The sequence below is a fragment of the Lathamus discolor genome, chromosome 3 (assembly GCF_037157495.1).
Source record: "Lathamus discolor isolate bLatDis1 chromosome 3, bLatDis1.hap1, whole genome shotgun sequence".
Lineage (NCBI taxonomy): Eukaryota > Metazoa > Chordata > Aves > Psittaciformes > Psittacidae > Lathamus > Lathamus discolor.
The window spans coordinates 128,229,429-128,250,342 of NC_088886.1; the positions used below are offsets into that span (position 1 = coordinate 128,229,429).

A 20,914-nucleotide genomic window follows, 5' to 3' on the forward strand; every position below is an offset into this window, starting at 1 on the left:
GCTGCTCCACTCCCCAGACATGGAAAGCAACCAGGGCTGAAGGGAGGGGAGGGAGGAGAGAGGGAAAAAAGAGACTCATTGTTCGGAAGCAGAGAGTGGGAAATTTCATGGGCCGCCCAGAGCAAAGCCTGGAGGAAACCCAGGCTCTAAGCATGGCTCCCCCGGCCCCCCGGGTAATTTATGGGCTGGAAACTACGCTTGGAAAACAAAATCTCCTTTTCCCTGCTCAGCGTCCCCCCTCAGCAGAGGTACAGCCTCCCTTAGCCATGGTACCACCACCAGCTCCCCAAAGATGTCATGCCTGGCTGTGGAGGAGGGGTTGTTTGCCATCACAAAGGGGGAACAGCAGCCTTCACCCCACTCCTTACCCTCACCCCCTCTGGCACTTCCACCCCTTCTGCTGACCTTTCAGTTCTGTAACCTGGCAGCAACCCTCCCTCAGCAAGGTCCTGCCCTTGGACTCAGCACAGCTCTAAGGGCTGGGGAAGGGCAGGAGCACAACAGCAGGGGAGGAGGAAATAGGAGGGTAGTTTTATGGCTGGGGAGCCAGATTTCCAGGCAAAAAAAAAAATCAGGAGGCTGCTGCTTTTTGGACATGAGATGCTGGAGCTACTGCCATGCATGAGCTGGGTGATGCCCCCACGGTGCAGAAGAGAGGGCAAACCAGCATCCCATGGCCCTTAGGATGTGGCACCCAGCACTTAAAAGCCAGACAGGGACACATGATGCCCAGGGGAAAGAGAGGTAACAATTTGCTCCCTGCCTGCATGAGGAACAGCAGAAGACATTGCCCTGTACCTCTCTCCGTTGCCTTGTACCCCTCTACACCAGAGCCCAACTCAACCCATCCCGCTGGGCAAAGGCACATCTACTGCCCTACACTTCCCAAACTGATCACCACAAACAGGCAGGACAAAATACCTTACCCTGTCCTGAGGGCTGGGAGGGCTCGAACCTCTTTGGTCCTCCTGGGGAGAAACCCAAGGTGCCAGTGGGGAGAGAAAGGTCACCCAGAAAGCTGGTGACTCCCCAGCCCACTCTTTGCCAACAGCCCCTCTCTATCCCCCTCCTTCTGCTCACCCTGGGACAAGTGGGTGCAAACCAAGCACCCAGCGGGTCCCCAGCACCCACCACTCCGGGCAGACACACCGCCAAGGAGCAGAAGTCCTGGGGCCTGTGGAGCTGTACCCGAGCCCTTGCCTCACTCAGGGGTGAGCTACAGCCAGGGCAAAGCTTGGCAGGGCTGGAGCAAGGGTCTGCATCTGGCCCAGGAGTAGAACCCCACCAGAGAGCAATGCCAGGTTTGGATGAGATACAAAACCAAGTGTGGTGGGCAGGGGAGGCTGTACCCAGGGCCAGGGGCTTCCCCATCACCGGGAAGGCTGAGGGAAACCCTGAGCATCACTCTGCTGAGAAAGGGAATCAGTCCTGGAGATCAACATAATCCTAACCCTAACTAACCCTAACCCTAGTTAGATCTGGGAAATGGTCTCCCAAACCTCCCTCCATCACACATCCATGCAACACACGGAGCACTCAGCATGCAGGGATGCAGAGGAAGGAGAAAGGAGAGATAAGGGAAAAGGAAGGATGAGAAGGAAGAATGGAGGACAGGGAAAAAGAAGGGTGGATAGGGAAGGTTCAAGGACAAAGAAGGAGGGAAGTGGAATGAACAAACCAGAGAAGGACCGTTGCTTGTTCAGAGGAGGACGGGGGACTTTGGTGCTCTTGTTGAGGTTCCTGAGCCTGGCGTTGTACTCTGCCAGTGTACCAGGACAGGGAGTGCAAGGAGGTGGGAGTCACAGGGGACAGACACAGTCACCCATGGGGAGAAGGAAGGGGCAGACAGGACAAATGTCACAAGATACAATAGGGACACAGAGAGAGAGAAAACGAGAAAATATTAGTTGGGCTCCAACACATGAGCCTGGGGTTGCCTGATGCCCAAGAGAGCTCAGACCCTGCTTGGAGCTGCTTTCCCATCACCTAAATCACCTGGCTCCAGGCACCACCAGTCAAACCCACATGGGAAATCCATGGTGGCTCCCAACCACACATAGCCTTGTGTTGTGCAATGTCACAAATGCCATCACCATTCCCTTGGGGATGGCACCATGCCCAAGCTCCTCCATCATGGGACAAGAAGGGATAACCCCAAATGCCCCTCTTGGAGATGAGGGGACTTGAAGGACAGCAGGGCCAGCTCCTCTCTTTGGGAAGGCACTGGGGACACGAGCACTGCGCTGTCCCATCTCTTCCTCTCCATCACCAGTGGAGATGGGAATGCAAGCACTGCCCCGCCAGGCACAGAGGAGGTGCGAGGTGCTCCTCATTGCTGTGCCAGGACACGCAGGCAATTTATAGCAGCGGAGAATGTAAACAAACCCGTCCATACCCCACCACCCCATGGTCTGTCCCCTCCCGGCCTGGCCTCAGGACACGTTGTTCCTGCCGGAGGTCAGCCCGCCCGCGCTGTCCCAGCTCCAGAGGGGACAGGTGGCTGCGGGCTAGGGACGGTCCCCAGGACGCCTCTCCTCCTCGGGAACACAGCGACTGCAGGGGCTGAGAGACCCCAGCCCAGCCCTGAGGACCTGACCTCAAGGGGGTGGATTTTTTGACAGACACCATCTAACCCCCATTTCCCACCCATTTCAGATGTGCTCCTCCTCTCCTGAGGATCCTCCTCTTTTCCACACATTTTTTCTCCTCCGTATTTGGGGCAGGAGTCTGCTCCTTGTAATACTCAGTCCAGACATACAGCGTGATTTGGGCATCTGTGTGTCCTCGGGTTTATTTAAACCCTTCGCACAGGCCCTGGGACCTTCTGTGGATCTGGCCTGGATCGCTGAGGTCAGGTTCAGATGGATGCAAACTTCCCCTAACACCTCTGCAACCTTCGCTGTTCCCCTCCCCATGGCTGGCACCCCTCCTGCCCCCCGCCTCAGTGCCGCAGTGACTCAGCCCCACGCCTGGGAGGTTGGCGCTGTTGGATTTTTCCAGCCAAGGCTCTTCCCCCTCCTTCTAATGCCAGGCGAGTTTCTGGACTGAGCACAGAGCTGAAAGGGACTGAGCTGCCAAGCCCCAGCATCACGAGCTGGCCCCCAGCCTGTCCACAGCCCCAGACCTTCCCAAATGTCACTCCAGAATTCAACAACTGCAGCCGAAGCAGCAGGGAAGAAGGGCACGGAGCTGCCACAAGGTCCTCTGCGTCCCAAAGCCCCTGAGCCAGAGCTGAAGGAGGAAATCGAAGGACGTGGTTTCCCCTCCGCAGCACGGAGCAAATGCCTTCATCCAGCCACGGCGCTGACGCTCGGCACTGCACGCAGCCAAGCACTGCACCAAACCCTGCTGGCAGGGCTCGGAAATGCCTTCCCAGCCTCTGACCACCGCCCCAGGGCCAAGCCCAGCTTCAAAACGCCCGGGGCCAAGCTGGCTGGGCCGCTGGGGCAGAAACGCTGCTCCCAGCCCACAGCCTGGCCCCCACTGCAGCAGCACCCTGGCTGCTCAGGGAGGGCCATGCACCCAACCCAACCATCCACAGGGAAAGCCGGGGCTGAAACTGGGCAGGAACCCAGCTAGGCAAGTGCTCTGCTGGGACCTCAAACCAGAGCACGCTGCAAGGCAGGGTGTTCATCCTGTCCAAAGTGGGGTCCAGGTAGGACACCCCCAGCCAGAACTGAAAACATCTTCCCAAACTCGGCCATATTCTCCCCAAAAGAAAAAATTCCCCCCAAGACCCAGAAAGTGGCCAAGCCACAGGGGACAGACCAGCCTGCACCCCAAGGGTGAGGATGGGGAGCCCGACCACCATGGCCACCCCACCTCCTCACCCCTGAGCGATGCTGCTGCAGATGGCAAGTTGCAATTGGGGGGGGGTCTCAGCCAAGGAGAGCAGCGTAGGCTGCCCCCCTGCCCAGCGCGCCCCTGCAGTGGATCACTCAGTCCCAAGCTCAGATCCAGCATGAACAAGGAGTCGCCGCATCTCCCATCCCAGCTCCACCGTGCATGCCACCCCCATGGGTTCCAGCTTCTCAGGACACGCGGTCACCCCGTCCCCCCAAGGAATCAAAGCATCCTACCTGCCACCCTGTGGGCCACCAGGCCCTCCAGATTCAAGGGTTCTTCTCCCGACCTCGACAGGTCTTCATAGCTCTCTGGTCCCTTGAGGGGCATCTGGGTTTGTGCTGGGATGGTGGGGGAAGGCGGGGAGGAGACGAGGAGCTGCTGAGACCCCACGGGGCTGTAGGAGGTGCTGAGCGGGAGGATGCCCATGGGTGATCCGGCTGGGGCATGACTGTAGCTCCTCAGCTCCGGCACTGGCGCCGGCTGGTAGTTGTAAGGCGAATAGGTCTCCCGGTACTCATGCACCCCATAGTCCAACTCCCCTGGAGAATAGGCTTTAACCACAGGCTCGGACACTACAGGGCTCACAGAGGTGCCGAAGGACCTCGGCTGGGCCACCTGCGGAGCTGGCCGGGCATAGAGACCGGCACCGGGCTGTGCCAGATGGGAGGAGCGCAGGGGTCCCGCCGGCTTGTCCTGGCGGGAGGCAGCAGGCACACTCTGAGACTTGTGGACGGCAGGCGCGAGGTCCAGCATGAGGACATCGAGGGCTTCGATGGACTGCTCAATCTCCCGGCGGGAGGGCGCCCGGGGGAACTCGGGCATGCTGTGGCTGTGTGGGGGCACCAGCTGCAGTGGGCTGGGCTGGGGGCTGCAGCTGGACACGCTGGGGCTGTGGCTCTCCATGCCACCCTCCTGCAGCCGGGAAGGTGGCCGGCTCCCTCCTTGCTGCTGCCAGGAATTCAAGCCCCGCTGCACGGCTTCCCGGCTGCTGGTGCTGCGAGCTGGGGCCTGGGGCAGTGCTGGGGTTGTGTCGTACTTGACCGTGTCCACCGCTGGGAAGGACCGGGAGCGATAGGTGCTGGGGGGGTCGTAGCTGTACAGGTAGGGCTGGGATCCAGGCAGTGGATGGGGTTGGTGCCAGCCCAGGGCATGGGAGCCCTGTGGGCGCTGTGGGTAGCCAGCCAGGTGCTCCTGAGCGGATGCTGAGGACCGCAAGGGGGGCAGTGGGTCACGGATGTGGTGGCCCATGAGGGCATTCTGGTTGTTGTAGGAGTAGCCACCGTTGGAGAGCAGCTCGCCATCGTACAGCCCATCCTTCAGCAGCTTTTCAGCCCCATTGCAGCTTGTGGGGCCATTGGGTAGGGAGGAGAGGCTGCCCACCCGGGGTGCCTCTTGGTAGCCAGCCTCACTGGCAGTGGTGGTGCCATCCAAGGAGGAAAGTGTGCCCAGGCTGCCCACACTGTGCCCATCCTGGTTGGGTAGCTCATCATCCAAGATATCTGTCTCCCGCTCAGCCACCAGCGCCGCAGCATTCCCGTTGACATGCACCTGAGCCGGCACCACATGGCGGCCCGGCATGGTGGGCAGGCGTGCCGGTACGGGGCCAGGCACGTGGTTGTGCATGGGCGGCGCGCTCTCCAAGCCAAAGCCAACAAGGAGACGATCCAGCTCCCGCTTCTCCTCAGGGCTCAGCACCGCCTGGCCGCCGGGTGCCGCGGGCACCCCTGGCTCATCGGTCCGGTCGGTCTTGGTGGAGGCGGTGGAGTTGCCCGAATCGCTGCTCACCGAGAGGGTGTGCTCGACGTGGTTGGGCGCTGCCGAGAGCAGGAGGCGGGCGGCGTTGACGGCACCAGTGCTGCCGTGCAGGGAATCTTTCTTCTTCACTTTAGCGTAGAGGCTCCCGTCCAGGGGCCCTTGAGTGTGCCCAACCTCTGCAAGGGGAGAAATGAACACGAGACCCCAGATCAATTCCTGGCTCTCTGCACGGAGCTAATGGGTCCCATTAGCCGGTCGTTTCGATCTCTTCCGTGCCGCTGAACGCTTAACGATGAGCATCACCGACTCCTTGGCACCCTCCGCAATCCCATGGGCGCCATCATGCAGAGACACCGGAGCCAGACCCCCCCATCCCTCTGCCCCCACTCCGCATGCTGTCTGGCCCTGCAAGCACCGCCTGCCCCGCTGGGATTCACCGAATATCCCCCCCTGGTTCCAGGCATCATGCCTAGCAAATCCTCTCCATGGCTGGAGCGGGCCAGGGCTGCCCACACAGTCTGCCATCACTGTTCCACAGGGCTCAGCTGGCTCCAAAGGGCCACACGGCACTGGGGAGGTGAACAGGGAGGGTGTGGGAGATGCATCGCGGGCCATAGAAGGACGGGTGGAGGAGGTCAGGATCTGGCCTCGCAGCTCCGTGTGTCTCCAGCTGGATGATGTACTCTGCCCACGGGTGAAGGACACATGAACCACAGACCCACATTCCCCCTCCCTGCCCGCTCTCCTCCCAGATGATGCACGGATCCAGCCAGCTGCCCATCCTTGACATTTTCTTCCTTGGCTACAGACAGGCTCCCACCCTTTCTGTCTTTCCCTTTCCCTCTCTCAGGGATGGATCTGCCCCAGACCTTTCCTCAAGCTGGAGGCTGCCCCAAAACTCCTACACAGGCAGTGCCTTTGCCCAACCCCGAACAGGAAGCATCTGTTCCCTGGGGAGGCACTGAGCACCTCAGCACTGTGATTCAAGACCAGTGCAAGCAGCTGGCTCCACTCTGCAGCCCCAAACGGCTGGGGGGCAGGCAGGGCATGGGAGCATCATCACCAGCAATGCTGCACCCCAGGTCTGTGCTCCCCAACTCCCACCACCCACAGCAGCCCCCAACACCACAACCAGCAGTGCCCTTTAAACCTTTCCGGAGGGGCAGCCAGGTTCTGGGGTCACGGAGGGACCCCAGCTACTGAGATAGCAATGGGGGCAGCCCCCAAGCTGTGTCCCCCCCAACCAGAGTGTGCACGGCACCAGCCGGGCTGCAGACTCTTGTTTTTCCAGCGCCCTGACGAGGTTTCCTGGAAGGTCCCGCGAGCAGCGTTAAACACTTTCTTTTGGAGGAAAAAATGACTCTTCCCTGGCGGGGGGCCAGGCGGCTGACTCAGGAACAGAAGATGGCCCTAGCACGATAGTGTGAAATCAGAGCGCTCCTATCTGTGAGCAAAACACTTCCGAAAGCCAGCCCCGAGCCGGGATGGCTTAACCAGTCCCACGCCACTGCACTCTCGCCCCGGCAGCTCCTGCACCACCAACTGGAAAGCAGAGCGGGGCAAACACACCCAGCATGAGTCCTCCCAAGTCAGGGCCCCTCCTTGCTGCTGATTTCCACTCCCAAATCCCTGCCAACAGCATCCCAAGGAGGCAGCCAAGCCCCAGAGCTGCCCCTCTTGGCTTGAAGATGCCCCAGGACCATGCTGCAAGGTCCCTTCTGGGCACTCAGTGTGGGAAAAGATGAGAATTCCGTAGGTGAGGTTCCACAATTTCTCCCAGAGACTCAGAGCTCCTTCATGCAGTCAGTCTAGCCAGGAACCAGCAGCATTTGACTCCGGAACATCTATCAGACTGGGGAAAAAGGGAAGAGAGGGAGAAAATCCCTTCCCATGGAGAGAGAAAGGGAAAAGCAGCATGTTCAGAGGCAGTGACAATGCTGGAGAGGCTGAGACATCACTGGGAGCCAGGGAAAAGGCCTAGCCTTCCTGTGTGATGGCAGCAATGGGTGCTGGCCAGTCCAAGGAAACAGGGCAGGAGCCAGGCTGGGGGCTGGGATAAATAGGGCAGGGGAATAGAAAGGAAAAGGGAATAAATAAATATAAATGAAAGCACGTGGCACCAAGGGAGAAAATAGATGGGAAAGGCTTCAATTAGACTGTGGGCTGGGCACCACCCATGACTGGGAGAAATGTCTCAAAGCGGGGTCAGGATGGGGTGCAAAGCGGTTCACAGCAGCACCAAAAAGCCCTGAGCGCCCTGTCCCACCTTCCCTGGACCCTCCAGCACCACAGGGACATGGGGGTCTGGTGGCACCACCTCAAGAGCGGTGCTAGAGTAGCGAGAAGATGAAGGGGCCATCACATCCCTACCATCAGCCAAGCCCTTGTCCCACAGATGCTCTGCTCTGCTCCACACCCAATTGCCCACTCTGTCCTCAGCCCCTCGATACAGCGTGGTCTCTATTGCCTGCCATTCCCCACCCCTCCCAAGGCCCCCTCCACCAACCCTGGGCCACGCCATCACTCCTATGACCATCTATTGCTTGTCACCTGAGAAGCTGAATAAAATTCCCCAAAAACGACCAAGGGAAGGGGGAACAGGCTGCCTAAGCCAAAGCAGCCATCCCCAAAGCAGCAGCTCCCAGATCCCTGTTTGTCTGCAGCTCCCAGCAAGGTCAGATTCCGTCCCTGAAGGTCAGAGCAGCTCCAGCCTGGCAGTCTGTGCCATCCCAGCGTGGGCTGTGTTTGCCCAGGCAGGGCTCAGCCCTGGACGCACAGCTCTGCTCCGGCTGTATGGAGGTGGCTGGGGGAAGCGCTGAGCTCATTCTGGCCCTACCCCTGCTGCCAGGTTCGCTGCCCTGTCAGGCCGATGCTCTGCCCTCTCCCTCCCCAGCACCCTGCAGCTATGATCAGGAGAAAAACTGGTCCAGGGCACACATGACAACAGAAAGGTGGGGTCAGCTCACATCCCCAAAATCCCAGCTGTCCGCCTCATGCCTAGTGGGGTGCACCATACAGCATCATGCACCAGCACAAATGCTCTGCACAGTGCAGAGGATAAGACTGAGGCACCACTGCATCTCCCCTGGTCCCCAACAGCGCCCAACCTGCTGCCTCCACTGCCCACCACTCAGAGCCCGGCCTCAGGGCATCTCTGGAGCACCAGCTGGCAGGGAAGATCCTAGGGTCCCAGGACCCTTTGTAGAATGAAGGATGCAAGCAGAGTCCCATGGGGAAGAGCTCAACCCCCTCGGTTCTGGCTTCATCCTGTGCCCGATTATGATGGCAAGAAGTAACCCCAGCCTCTGAGCTGTGTGTCATCAGGACCATAAATCCCCCACCCTCCCCCAGACCCTTCTCCCGTCCCATCCAGCTCAAAGAAAAGCAAAGTCAGGACTTACCAAAGGGGACAGGGAAGAAAAGATCCCAGGCGAAGAGAAGGAACAGGCAGCAAAATCGCTTTCCTTTGCCCCTTCCAGCACCAGAGCCTTCCAGGGGTACCTGGCGCAGTGGCAGCTCCAATGGTGTCCGCAGCCGGCCCCGTGTGTCCGTCCAGGACAGGAGCCGACAGCCCCAGGGCTGGCTTTGGCTATCGTTTGTCCCTTTGGCTTTGCTTTCCCTCTCGCAGAGGGAGCTACTCCCATCCCAGCGCCATGTCCCGCGGGGCCAGCAAGAGGGGCACCCTGACGGCAGCGGAGTGCCCAAGGGGCCTCCCCGAGGACATGGGGCACCCCCAGGACACGGGGTGCCAGGGGGGAGGATGGAGGAGAGGAAGGCGGCAGAGGCAGGAGATGGGCTGGAGGCGCGGAGGTGCGGTTGTGCTCCCCTCTGCCCAGACCACACAGGGACGAGCGGGAGGGGAAGGGGAGAGGTGGGGAAGGCGATGGGGCCGCCCAAGCCTCAGCCCCAGCCCGGGTTAACCCCAGCGAGGTGCAGGGAGGGCGAGAGCCACGGAGGGAGGACAGCCAGGCAGACAGCTCCTGGTTATGAATATTAACTACTTCCTCCACAGGCAGGGCTGTGCACGTTAACTGTTTCCTAGGCAGGACGGACAGATGGACAGACAGCTGGACAGCCTAACCACCCCACACCGGGTGTGGGGCATCACCCCGATGGACAACCCCCCCAGTTTGAGACCCCAGCCCTGCCTGGCTCTTGTGTGCACACATCACACTCGTACCCAGAGTGCAGGGATACATTCACATAGTGGGGATGTCCTTTCAGGCCACAAGTGATGCTGTAACCCAGCCAGGTCTGCAGACCCAGATGTGTTGCTGGAGACTTAAGATTCTCTATCTTAAATAAATTTCACAAGAGTGGAAACCTTCTGTGTCCGAGCCACTGACCCTACCAGTGCCAGACCCAACCCACCTTCACAACCCCCTTTCCCTGCCCCACCAGTGGCACAGCACAACATGGACACGCCATCACTGGTTTTAGGATGGCATGTGCCACCTTGTCCTGTGGCAGGAAGCACAGCACAGATCCCATCCACCCAGGAGCCACCTGCAACCACACTACTCCGTCCCAGGCAAAATCCATGCTGGAATGGTGCTGACCATTTGCTGGTCCAGGTGACAGTTAGCCTACCCCATGTTCGGGCCCCTGCTTGAACCCATGCTCAAGCTTTCACTCCTCGGTTGATCCAACACACTCAGCAAAACATGAGGCTCCCTCCACCGTAATCCCCCAAATCATGTTTCCCACACCCCCATGGATGACAGCAGGGGATGAGAGCACTGTTTCCACCCGGCCCCTGACTCACAGCCCCAGTTGCTCGCAGAGAGCAGCACACACCAAGTCAGCGTCCTCCCAAAACCTCAGAGGTCTGCTTGCTTCTCTGCCTTTTTAGGTTCTGCCCTGGTTGTGCAGCGGGAGGGCAGGTCGAGAGCTCCCCACTGTCCCAGCCCCAGCCCCATGCACACACTCTCCTGCACGTATTAACTTCAAGAATGGTTTAAAGGGGAAGGAGAAGGGGCTGAACTTCCACCAGCCCATCCCGCTCTCCCTGCATCCCAGCCCTGCCTGGTTCCCAGTCCCAGCGGGACCAAACCCCATCACACCTCTGCCCCACATCACCACCCCAAATACCGGGTCAGAGGACAGCCCTTCTGCTGCCACAGTGGGAGCAGCCACGCTCCAGCCGAAATGTCCAGCCAAGCCCGTGGAGGCTCCAGCTTTTCTCCCATGGGGAATAACCAGAAGCAAGAGGGAGACACTCCCTGAGGATCCCCATCCAGCCCAGCTGGTCCCTGCTGTCCCCCTAAATGCCCTCCCTGCCAAGCCCTTACCTTGCCGCGGCCGGAGCAGAGAGCAGCGGAGAGGGGCGGGATGGGGAGGGGGAAGCGGATTCCTTCAGCTTTAGTCAGCTGGCGAAGGAGAGAGCAGAGCCAGGGCTCCCCTCCCCACCGAGCCCGGCCAGGGGACGGATCCAGCCGCGGGGGGAGAGCGGCAGCCCGCCGGCAGCTCCAACGATGGATTTAACAGCTCCAGCCTGGCCCGTTTGGCTCCCGCCTCTGCACAGCCTGGCTCGCCCTCCTGCGTAGCCTCAGCCCCAGAGAAGTGAGGCAGGATTTTTTGACTCCACTGTGGAAAGGTACCCCATGGGGTGCCCACCCTGCCTGGGGACCGGTGGATGGCAGCAACCCCATCTCGGGACTTGCTGCCCCAAGGAAAGGTGCAGGATCGGCATCCAGCTCAGTACTGGGGTCTCTGGGACCCCTGGCCTTTGCACACGCGATTCAGGCTCTGCTGTGACCTCCCATCCCCGGAGGGGTGGGATGCTCATCCCACTCCCCACCCCGCCAGCCCAGCCCTGAGCTGCAGGGGAGCCCCGCCAGAACCATGACTCAGGTGGGGATTTAGCGAGTCTCCTGCAGATGTTGGATTTGGCCAGGCCATGGCCACCCCCCTTCCAGCCCCAGTAAAAAGGGGGGGCGGGCAGGGATAGACCATGATGGGGACTGGGGTGGTACAGAGGTGAAGGGGGGGATGCTGGGTGCAGCAGGAGCAGCCAGGGTGGGTCCAAGGGCCAGTCATTACAGGGAGCTGTGGGTCTGGGGACACACACTCAGCCCTTTTGCATTGTCTCCACCACCCCAGTATGGTATCCTGGTATCCCCCCACCACAGTCACACATACAGACCCTGGGGACAACTCCTCCAGCAGCTCTGTGCCAGCTCCAACATCCTGTTCTCCATCAGCATAGGTTTTCCCAGCAAACTCAAACCAGGCCATAGATGATCCCCATCCAGACTTGCACACCTGCCACTGCAGGACCCCAGAAATTTCTCTGCAGTGATCCTCCACAAACCAGTAGTGCCGCATCCAGCCACAGGTCTCCTCTTGCCTTCCTGGAGCCAGCCTGCCCCCCAGGGAGAGCTACCTTGGTGCTGGCAAAGCATCCAGCACCATTCACCCGCAATAAAGGATGCCTGAACCCCAAAGACAGCCAAAGAAAGAAACGCCCCATGAGTGCCCTTCAGCGTACACTCTCAGCCAACCAATGCCTATGGAACCCAGCACCAACCCCAAAGCCCCTTCAAGGAGGAGGTGGAGGAGAAGAAGGAGGAGGAAGAAGAAGAGGGAAGGTTGGTGGAGCCGCCTGCCTCCCCTGTGCTGCACAGAGATGGATGATGGGCAGTGGGACAGTGCAGTGGGGATATCCCAGCGCACACCACTGTCACTAAGGACCACAGGGCAGCCCAAGCACAGCCAGCAGCAGGGACCCTGCCTGGGTCACACAGGAGGGTGAGCTCGCTGAGGAGGGCAGCTTGTGCCATAGTGGGGGGGTTTGCAGAGCAGCCCCTGCCTGCTGAACCTAGCCGGGTCCCGTCGGCCAGAGGGTGAGATGTGGGAGTTCAGATCCTGCTCTCATGCCCCCTGCCCTGGGCAAGCTTGGTCAGGCAGCGACCCTGCTACACAGCTTCCCCTTCTCCAAGCCCCCACAGATAAGCACAGCAGAGGCAAGGGGAGCACCAGGACAGGCACCACCCCAAACATCTCTCCAGCTTCAGGGTTCCTTCGTGTCATCCCACTCTGCCAGGCACCCCCCAGCCCATATGGGTGCCCTACATTAAGAACAAGCTGCCAGCGCAAGGGCATCCACCTCCTCTGAGAGCGGCTGTGTCCGGCGGAGACGCGGCACTGGGAGGACCCACCGTTTGGCAGGCGATGCCGATCCCGATCCCGTCGGCCCGGGGTGCAGCACCGGTCTGCGGGGAGCCTTCACCGAGCGCCGGGGACAGGCAGTGGCAGGGACGAGGAGCAGCGGCTGATTCCACCCCGGCACGGGTCCCGGTGCCAGCCTCACCCCCCCCTCCGCTCCCGGCCACTGCTCGCTCGCGCCTGGTGGTGCCAAAAATGTGGCGTGCAATTCCCTGACCAAATAAGGTGAGAACAACCATAAACAGGGACCCCCCTCGCGCAGCCGGGCACCGAGCCCCCGTGCCGGCCCGGAGAAGAGGAAAGGTGCTGAAACAGAGGGAGGAAGATGGCAGACCCCTGCGAGCCCATGCTGGCTCTCCTCACCACTGCTCGAGGTGCCCCATGGAGCGGCTGCGGTGACCCCCTATAGATGCGTTGCCTCACTGCTGTCTGTGCTGGCACAGGTCAGAGGGCAACCTCCTGCCTGCAGCTTCACCCTCCAGCAGTCCTGGCTCATTCCCAAACAGGGGCAGTGATTGCAACTCCAAGGTGCCCTCATTCCCCATTGCCACCCTCCCCGTGGGTTATCAGCACCTGGAGGGACCTCTGCAGCTCAGACACTTGCTGAGGTCCCAGAGAGGGAATGGAGAGGAGCCCTGGGGCTCCTCTGCAGCCCTGTGAAGGGCTGGGAGTGCAGCAGCTCTGCCCTGGGGGGGAGAAGGGAACCACCAAGGCTGAGGGCAGGGGCAGAGCCACAGCACGAGCTCACGGTGGGGACGCGCACCCCTTCCCCTCGGGGCCAGACCCACAGCTCCCCGCCGCACACTGAGCCCGCGCGTCACGAGTTGCCTGTTTACTGCCCTGCGCCAAGGCACCGCCCGTGCCAGCTCCACGCAGCCAGCCCCATGGCCCCCCCATGGGCAGAGGCTCCCGTGCCAGCCGCACCGTCCCCAGCAAGTCCAGCCGCCTACAGCTCCCGCTCGGAGCAGCTGGTGACCTTCAGGGACAACGGGGGCCCGCAGCTGCCCTCGCTCCAGGGGCGCCTGCCCGGACCGGGCCAGGAAACCTCAGGCATCTGCTTGGCCACAGGTGGCCTCGCCGCCGGGGCAGGGGCCCATCACCCACCACATGCAAGTGCTGCCTGTTCCTGAATGCAGGCAAGGGTGGCCTTCTCGCCGCATCCCGGTGGGTGCTCAAGGAGCTTTTACCAGCTCCAAGCAATGGTGCAGACCCTCCAGGGCCACTGAGGCCTCTTCATCTAACCCAGAGGAAACTGAGGTACAGCTACATCCCGCCATGCTTGCGCCATGAGGAAGGAGCTTGGAGACCTAACAGGCCCCCATTAGGTCCCACTCCTGACAGACTTAGGGTTTGGGTCCCTAAAGCTCTGGTGCATCAACTGGGGCTGAAGCCTGCTCTGTGCAAACAGGGCTTTGAGAGCAAAAGTGCTGAAACAAAAACAAGCCTGAGCTCCCTGGCACCACGGCAGGGGGAAAGTCCAAGAGATCCTCCTCTCCCACCTCATGGCCATGCTCCTCCCAGCAGCGGCCGCCTGCTGCTCACCAGCATCCCCTGCCCTGGGGTGGGGGGATTCCCACTTTGGTCACCAACCGCCCGTGAGCCCTGACCTTTCTCCAGGTGCTTGCCAGGCAGCGGTGGCTCAGCCCAGGTGCCCTCCGCGCTCTCCTCGCGCTGGACGTTGAAGTTCTCGTAGGAGTCCCACCGGATGAGTGGGTCGGACGTGTTGTAGTCCACAGAAACGCTGGGCCCGTTCTCCAGGTGCTCCATGCCTGGGAAGAGGCAGGATGGTCAGCAGAGGTGCTGATGGAACCATCACAGGTGGCACAAGGAGAGAAGGTTCAGCAAGGGGAAAAGCACAGAAGCCATAGGGCAAGGCAGGAGAGTCATACAGAGAGAAGGACGAGGATGGGATTTACATGAAGACCCACAAACAAGGTGTACAAGGCCGGCTGAGGCTTTTGAGATTGCCTAGGGACAGGCGCCCAGACTGGCAGCGAGTGTGCCTTGGTCTGGACTTTCTGGGTAGAGGCCCTCTGTTCCCAAGCATACCCTTCCTTCTCTCCTGGGCCAGCAAATGCTGCAGAGACCAATCTCCTCAGGAAGAGAGCAGAGGGCAATAGGGCACCAATGGGTGCTTCTAGATCAGCGTCACTGCATGCACCTCTCATCCCACCCTGGTGACAAATGGACTGCAAATGGGGCAGGGGTTGGTTTCAAGGAAGGCAGCAGGGGATAGAGCTGGTGAGTGGGAAAGGAGCCAGCCTCCAGCTCCAAATCCCTCTGATGGTGAGCCAGCCATACCTTGGATCTTCTCAGGGCCGTAGGAGAACACGAACTCCACCTTTCCATACTCAGGAAAACGGTCATCTGGGAAGGAAAGAGCAGAGCAAAGGGGCCATCTCTATCTATCCCTCCAATGGCACCCAGAGAGCCACCCCAAATATGCCTCAAGGCCAGTAGCAGGTAGTGGATATCCCATCACAGGGCAGCACATCAACCCCCAAATCAACCCCAAGGCAGCCCCTCTGGATCAGCAATAAAGAGGGTGACACCGCCACCAGTCCCCGAGTAGCACCCACACCCTGTGGATCATCAGGGGTGGATTTAGGGTGGATGCCCACACGTCCCCATGATGGGAGCAGTGTCAGAGGGGTGGAAGGAGGGAGTGGGGAGGTATTGGGGTGGTTACCTCTGAAGGCCTCGTCCAGGTCCTCCTTGCCAAAGACGACATCGAGGTCGTGCACGGCGCACGTGTGGAACTGCACACGGAAAATCACGTCCCGGGTCGGGCTGCGGAACTTCTTGTGGTAACACTTCAGCTGCGGAAGGCAGTGGGGATGAGCCATCAGGAGGAGCCCCAGGGCCGGGCAAGGAGGAATCGGGGGATCCCAAGACACAAGGGCCACCAGCCACCAGCTGCTCCCCACATGGGGGCTGACCCAAGGCTCCTTACCAAGATATCACCCTTGAGGAGCAAGCCAGGCTCGATGGTGATGCAGATGCCCGTCTGGCTGTCTCCTTGCACGTTGCTGCAGTGAGGGACATCCCAAGGATGTGAGCTGCAGTGCAGAGCCCCCCCAGGGCTCCCAGCACCACCTCAACCAGCCCCTTCCACCCAAACCCAGCCAGGAAAGGCGCAAAGCACAGAGCTGGCTGTCTCAGTGATAGAGGAGGGTCCTATCCCCCACCCCAAAGGGTCACCCATTCCCAAAGGGAGGAAGACAGGAAGGGGAAACTGAGGCACAGCCCAATGAGGGTGTTAAGGATGCTGGGTGTGAGGGTTTGACCAGGGTCCGAGTGCTGAGGCTGGGATACCAGCCATCCACATGGCTTCCACAGGTTAAGCAGGGCACAGGACATGGAGGGAGGGCTCTCAGGGAAGTCTCCTCCTTGCCTCAGTTTCCCTGCCAGAAGCCTTCCCATTCCAGGGGCACCAAGGGACCGCCTCTGGGCGGTGGCGTCAGCAGTGGGGGATGAGGGAAAAAAGGAGTTGGATTTCACAGGCAAGATAAACCTGGAGTTTATTACCGGCATCCCATAAACAGTCTATTAAAAGCTGAATGGCAAGGCTGGGATGGCAGTAAATCTCAGCTAACGGGGACGCCGGGCTGCAAGGAAGGGAGATCCTGGTTCAGGGTGAGGAGATGGGAACACCCCCAAGGTGAGGGGGGCCAGGAGCCGGGTATCCCAGGCTGGGATGTGGCCCCAGCAGAGCATCTGGGTGGCTGGAGAAACTGGCTCCTGCTTTGCCTTCTCCCAGGAGCAGCACTGAAAAATGGTGTCAGGGTAAACCGTGGGGAGGTTAAAGCAGGGGGAAACTCTTTTCTGCGAAAAAGAAAGAGGTGCTCTAGGACTAATGCAGGCAGGAGGAGCGGCTATTTGACACACAGCAGAGAAACGCCTCCGTCTCCAAGGGAGGTGTCCCCATCCCGGTCCCCGTTCCCCCGGGGACACCCAGCCCCAGGCTCCGCGCAGCCCCAGGCTCCCTCTGCTGATACACAGAGTCACTACAGCCCTCCCGGCAGAAGGGTTCAGTACGGCCCAGGGTAGCCAGTTCCCGCCTCCAAGGAAAAGGAAGACCCTTTGGGATTTTTCCGTTCCCTAGACCCCAGGTAGACTTAAACAGGGCACCAGACTGCTGGGGACTTGGCCTTGACCCTCTCCATCTTCCCCTGCTTGCCAAGCCCCCATGCTGGGGAGGAGGGAAAAGCCCCATTTGAGGAGATAGTTACTAGATCCCCGAGGTGTAGACGGGCTGCATGGCCTGGTAGATTTTCAGGAAGGGCCGACAACCTGGAAGACATCAAGGCGGGGAGAGAAGGCAGGCTGCTGTTAGCCGGCAGGGTGGAGGGGCCCGCGCAGGGATTAGTCACGGGGGAGAAATCCAAACAGGGCAGGAGCCAAGGCAAACAGCCACTCCCCACCCCAGCTGACCAACACCGGCCATGGGCAACATCTGGGATGGGATGGCAGAAAGGGATGCTTCAGATAGGGTGGGAAATGGGGAAAGCCCCTATAGCCCGGTTTGAGTATTGTAGCACCAAGGGGAAGTGCTGGTACTCAGAAGAGGTCCCACACTCAGAGACCATCATCCTACTTCCATTCTTAGCCCCAGTCTGGTGCCATCCTCCCAAAAAACATCTTAAAAGCTTCGTCACCCCACAGCACAGGTTAGCGACCAGCATAGGCTGGGCAACCCCTGTGGGCATTTCTGTAGGAAAAAGGTAGCACCCTGCTAACAGGAGCAACCAGGCCCTAAGGGAATGGGAAATTAAAATTGCCAAGGAGATTGTGGAAAATATCCGCCATGGAGAGCCAGGCAGTGTGGAGTGATGGTATGTGCATGGGATCTGGGCTGGGGGGAGGCATGGGGACACCTACCACCTTTGGACTCAAAGTTGGGGATGCCGTGCATGATGACATGGTGGAGGAAGAGGGGCTTGTTGTTCATCTTGATGCTGCCAGAGAGGAGCCCGCTGAAGTAATGGATGTACCTGGAGGATGGACAGGCAGCTCAGGGGCAGGACCCACAGGGGAGCACCCACCTTGGTCCCCCTGCATCCAGCCACCCCAACCATGGGAGCAAAACCCAGCCTGCAAATGCACACCAGGACCCACCTCTTCTGAGATGGCTGTCCCACAGGCACTATCTTGTCTTCATAGAAGCGCTTCATGGCAAATCTGTCCAGAGCCTGGTTGGCACTGTGGGAGAGAAAGAGCAGATGAGGTTGAAGGAGAACATCAGCACCAGCACCCAGCACCACAGGGATGGAGGCTGGTAGAGGGCCCCAGGGCCACCCTGGGACTGGGTATCCCTCTCACCTGGCTGAGATGTTGCTGTAGTGCATGTAGGCAGCCACCACCACCCCCAGCCGGCCACGGTTCCCCTGTGGGCACACAGCAGAAGGGGTGTCACAGGGGCAGCAGTGCCTGCAAACACCCCTATACACATGCATCAGCCTACCCAAATACCCCAAACCTTATAGACACACACCAATGCACACAAATATGCTGACACCTGCCCACACCCCAGGCCACAGACCACCACATCCCCTGCATCCCTCAGCCTCTGAGGCTGCAGCCTCAGCCCTGTCCCTGCAGCCTCTCATTACTGTGCCTCTCAAGGACAGGGTCCAGCCCACCTTGTTGTGCAGCACCACCACGTTGTGTGGCACCGCATTGAGCCATGTGTCCATGGCTTTGCAAATGCTGCAGATCTTTTCCAGCGCTGGGGTGTGCAGGTCAGGCCACCCAAAATCCAGCACCTGAGCAGGGGAACAGATAGGGGTCACATCCACCACATCCACACCAGACTCTGCCCCACTCCATAGCTCCGAGCCTGCCTGTGTACAAAGCCCAGAAGCCCAGAGCAGATACCCAGGATGGGCACCACGACGCTGTCCTGATGTACCTCTCCCAGCCTCTCCCCCAACCCTGCACCTCACTGCCCAAAGCCCTGCCCCGGGGGGCCCAGCAGTGTCCCAGATCTCAGCTCACCCCCCCACCCTGGGTCACTCAGCTAGCCCATGGTGACAGGGATGGGGATGCCTTAGCGAGATCTCTAAGAGGCCCCATCAGCCAGGTTTGGGATGAGGACAGGGTCGGCTAAGTTGAGATCCCAGAAACTCATTGGGAAGGCCCAGTGTTTTCCTCTGGGCTTCCCCTCTCTGCTCCTCCAGTAGCTGGGTGGGACAGAAAGGGTGGTTGTTCCTCCCCCAAACAGCATGGAGCAGGGTGCTGGTCCCACAGACAGCCCTGCTCCAAGCAACTCTGCTTCCCACAGCTCTGACTCACCTTGGGGTGAAGTTTGCTGACATCATTTCTTCGCTCAGAGAGGTTGAAGAGCTTTGGGGAAGAAGAAAGACAGAGTGAGGGGACACACTTCCTCCCTCGCTGCCACCTCGCTCCTCTTCCTCCCCAAATCCACCCATGAAAGGCTTCCCCAGACACACTAACCCAAGTAATGCCTCACCACAGGACAATTCAATGGCCAAAACCCCATAGGAGGGCCAAAAGGGACTGGAAAGTTTCAAGGAAGGGAAAAAAAAAATCCATGTGCCTTAGTGCAAAGATCCCCCTCACCACTGGCAAGCTTAGGTGGAGGCAAGGATGCAGCACCCATACCCTGCAGCCCCTTATCCCCAGGACCCCAGCCCTTTCCCCAGCCTGGCAGGGTTCCAGCCATGCCCCTCACCACATAGTTGTCCCCGTGCTTGGACTTCAGCATGTGGGCCACCTCACGGAGGTTGCTGCAGAAGCTCTGCTCCTCGGCCGTGCTGGGGTAGGAGACAGCGATGATCCGCTCCGTGATGTACACCAGGTCCAGCTCGCAGCTGCTCTCCATGGCCGCTGTCAGGCTCATGCTCCTGGGCAGGGGAGGGGGCTGCTGTCAGGACACAGCATGGGGAGGGGACACAGTGACCCTTCCCCACCCTGCACCACCCCGGGGGTTAGGCAAGACAGGCTGGGACACGTGGGGATGCAGCGGCAGGTCTGCCCGCAGCCTTTCCGCCGCTCTCAGCCCCCTTAGGGTGTCCTAGGGACCCAAAGTTGGTGATGGCAGGTCATAACCCCTGTGTCTTCTCCACAGAGAGCATCGCCATCTGTAGCACATCTGGAGAAGCAAAGTGTTGGTGCGGGAAGGAGAGGAGGTTCAGGTCACAAGAAGGGGAAACTGAGGCATCTACCTGGATGCTTTGCGGCGTGACTGCCCACTCCTGGGGGATTTCGTGGCATCCTAAAAACCAGAGAGGAAAGGTGATCCACTACCCTGACCCAACCCGCAGCCAGCACAGGGGTCCTGCTAGAGCCGGGTGTGATGATGCTGCTGGAGCATCCCACCCCAGTGACATTGCACCGCACACTGTAACACCCCTAAAACATTGCTGTCTCCAAATGTCACCCACCAAGCATCCCAGTGGCACTGAACACCTTGACAGTGACATCATGCTCCCGTCATGGGCATGAGCAAAACCCAGCTCTCACAACCGCAGCACAGCTGGGGCCAGCCACCACAGGCACTGCAGGGCGGGTGCCTTGCTACAGGGTCCCAGAGGACCTTTGAAGAGGATGCTGGGGGCAAGGGGGACAGTCTCAGGCATGTCACAAGTCGCTCCAGTCTCAGCCAGGCCCCAAGCACACACCTGGAAGGACAGAGCGGCTCTGGCCCTGCCCGGAGCAGTGGCAGGTCCCGCTGCCCAAGCGGCGGCGAGGAGCCAGCCAGGGACCGTGGTTTGCTTTGGCCTCAGCTCTGCAGAGCCGAGCGCCGGGAGGAAATGTTTGAGCTCTCAGAGCAGGAAACTTCTATTTATGCGTGTTCTCTGGCCTCGAGAACTTCATCTGCAGCCGGTTTGCTCGGTGACTTCGTGACCTCAGCCGAAAAACAAAGCAGGGTTTCCAAAAAAAACCACTAAGGAAAAACACACTCACACCTCATTAGTTTTAGTATCTCCAGCTAATAAGCAAGAGTCATTTAAAGACTCATCTCATGCAGGCAGCACATTCTGAGTCCCTGAAGGATCCAGAAACAAGAGATGCACCCTGCAGCCACCTCCCGATACGTTACTTTGTCTCAGGAGCCGCAGGACCTGCTGCCACCCACCTCAGGGCTGCAGCATTCGGCAACCAGCATGCTGGAAGCAATGGG

General features: G+C 59.9%; 1 protein-coding gene across 8 annotated transcripts in view; it reads right to left on the reverse strand.

The window, feature by feature from the left end:
- TNS1 (tensin 1) overlaps positions 1 to 20,914 on the reverse strand; it is a 65,475-nt gene that overhangs the window by 21,209 nt on the left and 23,352 nt on the right. For 4 of the 8 annotated variants that reach the window (XM_065671554.1, XM_065671555.1, XM_065671556.1 and 1 more), the window contains 13 exons: positions 19,956 to 20,005; positions 19,463 to 19,634; positions 19,063 to 19,113; positions 18,411 to 18,533; positions 18,091 to 18,155; positions 17,887 to 17,970; positions 17,650 to 17,762; positions 17,001 to 17,061; positions 15,722 to 15,797; positions 15,458 to 15,587; positions 15,070 to 15,135; positions 14,376 to 14,537; positions 4,080 to 5,777 (listed from right to left, as the gene is read on the reverse strand). In XM_065671554.1, coding sequence (XP_065527626.1) covers positions 4,080 to 5,777; positions 14,376 to 14,537; positions 15,070 to 15,135; positions 15,458 to 15,587; positions 15,722 to 15,797; positions 17,001 to 17,061; positions 17,650 to 17,762; positions 17,887 to 17,970; positions 18,091 to 18,155; positions 18,411 to 18,533; positions 19,063 to 19,113; positions 19,463 to 19,634; positions 19,956 to 20,005 — 2,851 coding nt within the window. Of the gene's footprint in view, positions 1 to 1,678; positions 1,760 to 4,079; positions 5,778 to 14,375; positions 14,538 to 15,069; positions 15,136 to 15,457; positions 15,588 to 15,721; positions 15,798 to 17,000; positions 17,062 to 17,649; positions 17,763 to 17,886; positions 17,971 to 18,090; positions 18,156 to 18,410; positions 18,534 to 19,062; positions 19,114 to 19,462; positions 19,635 to 19,955; positions 20,006 to 20,914 lie in introns of all 8 variants that reach the window. The other 4 variants (XM_065671553.1, XM_065671552.1, XM_065671560.1 and 1 more) reach the window with 2 other exon arrangements.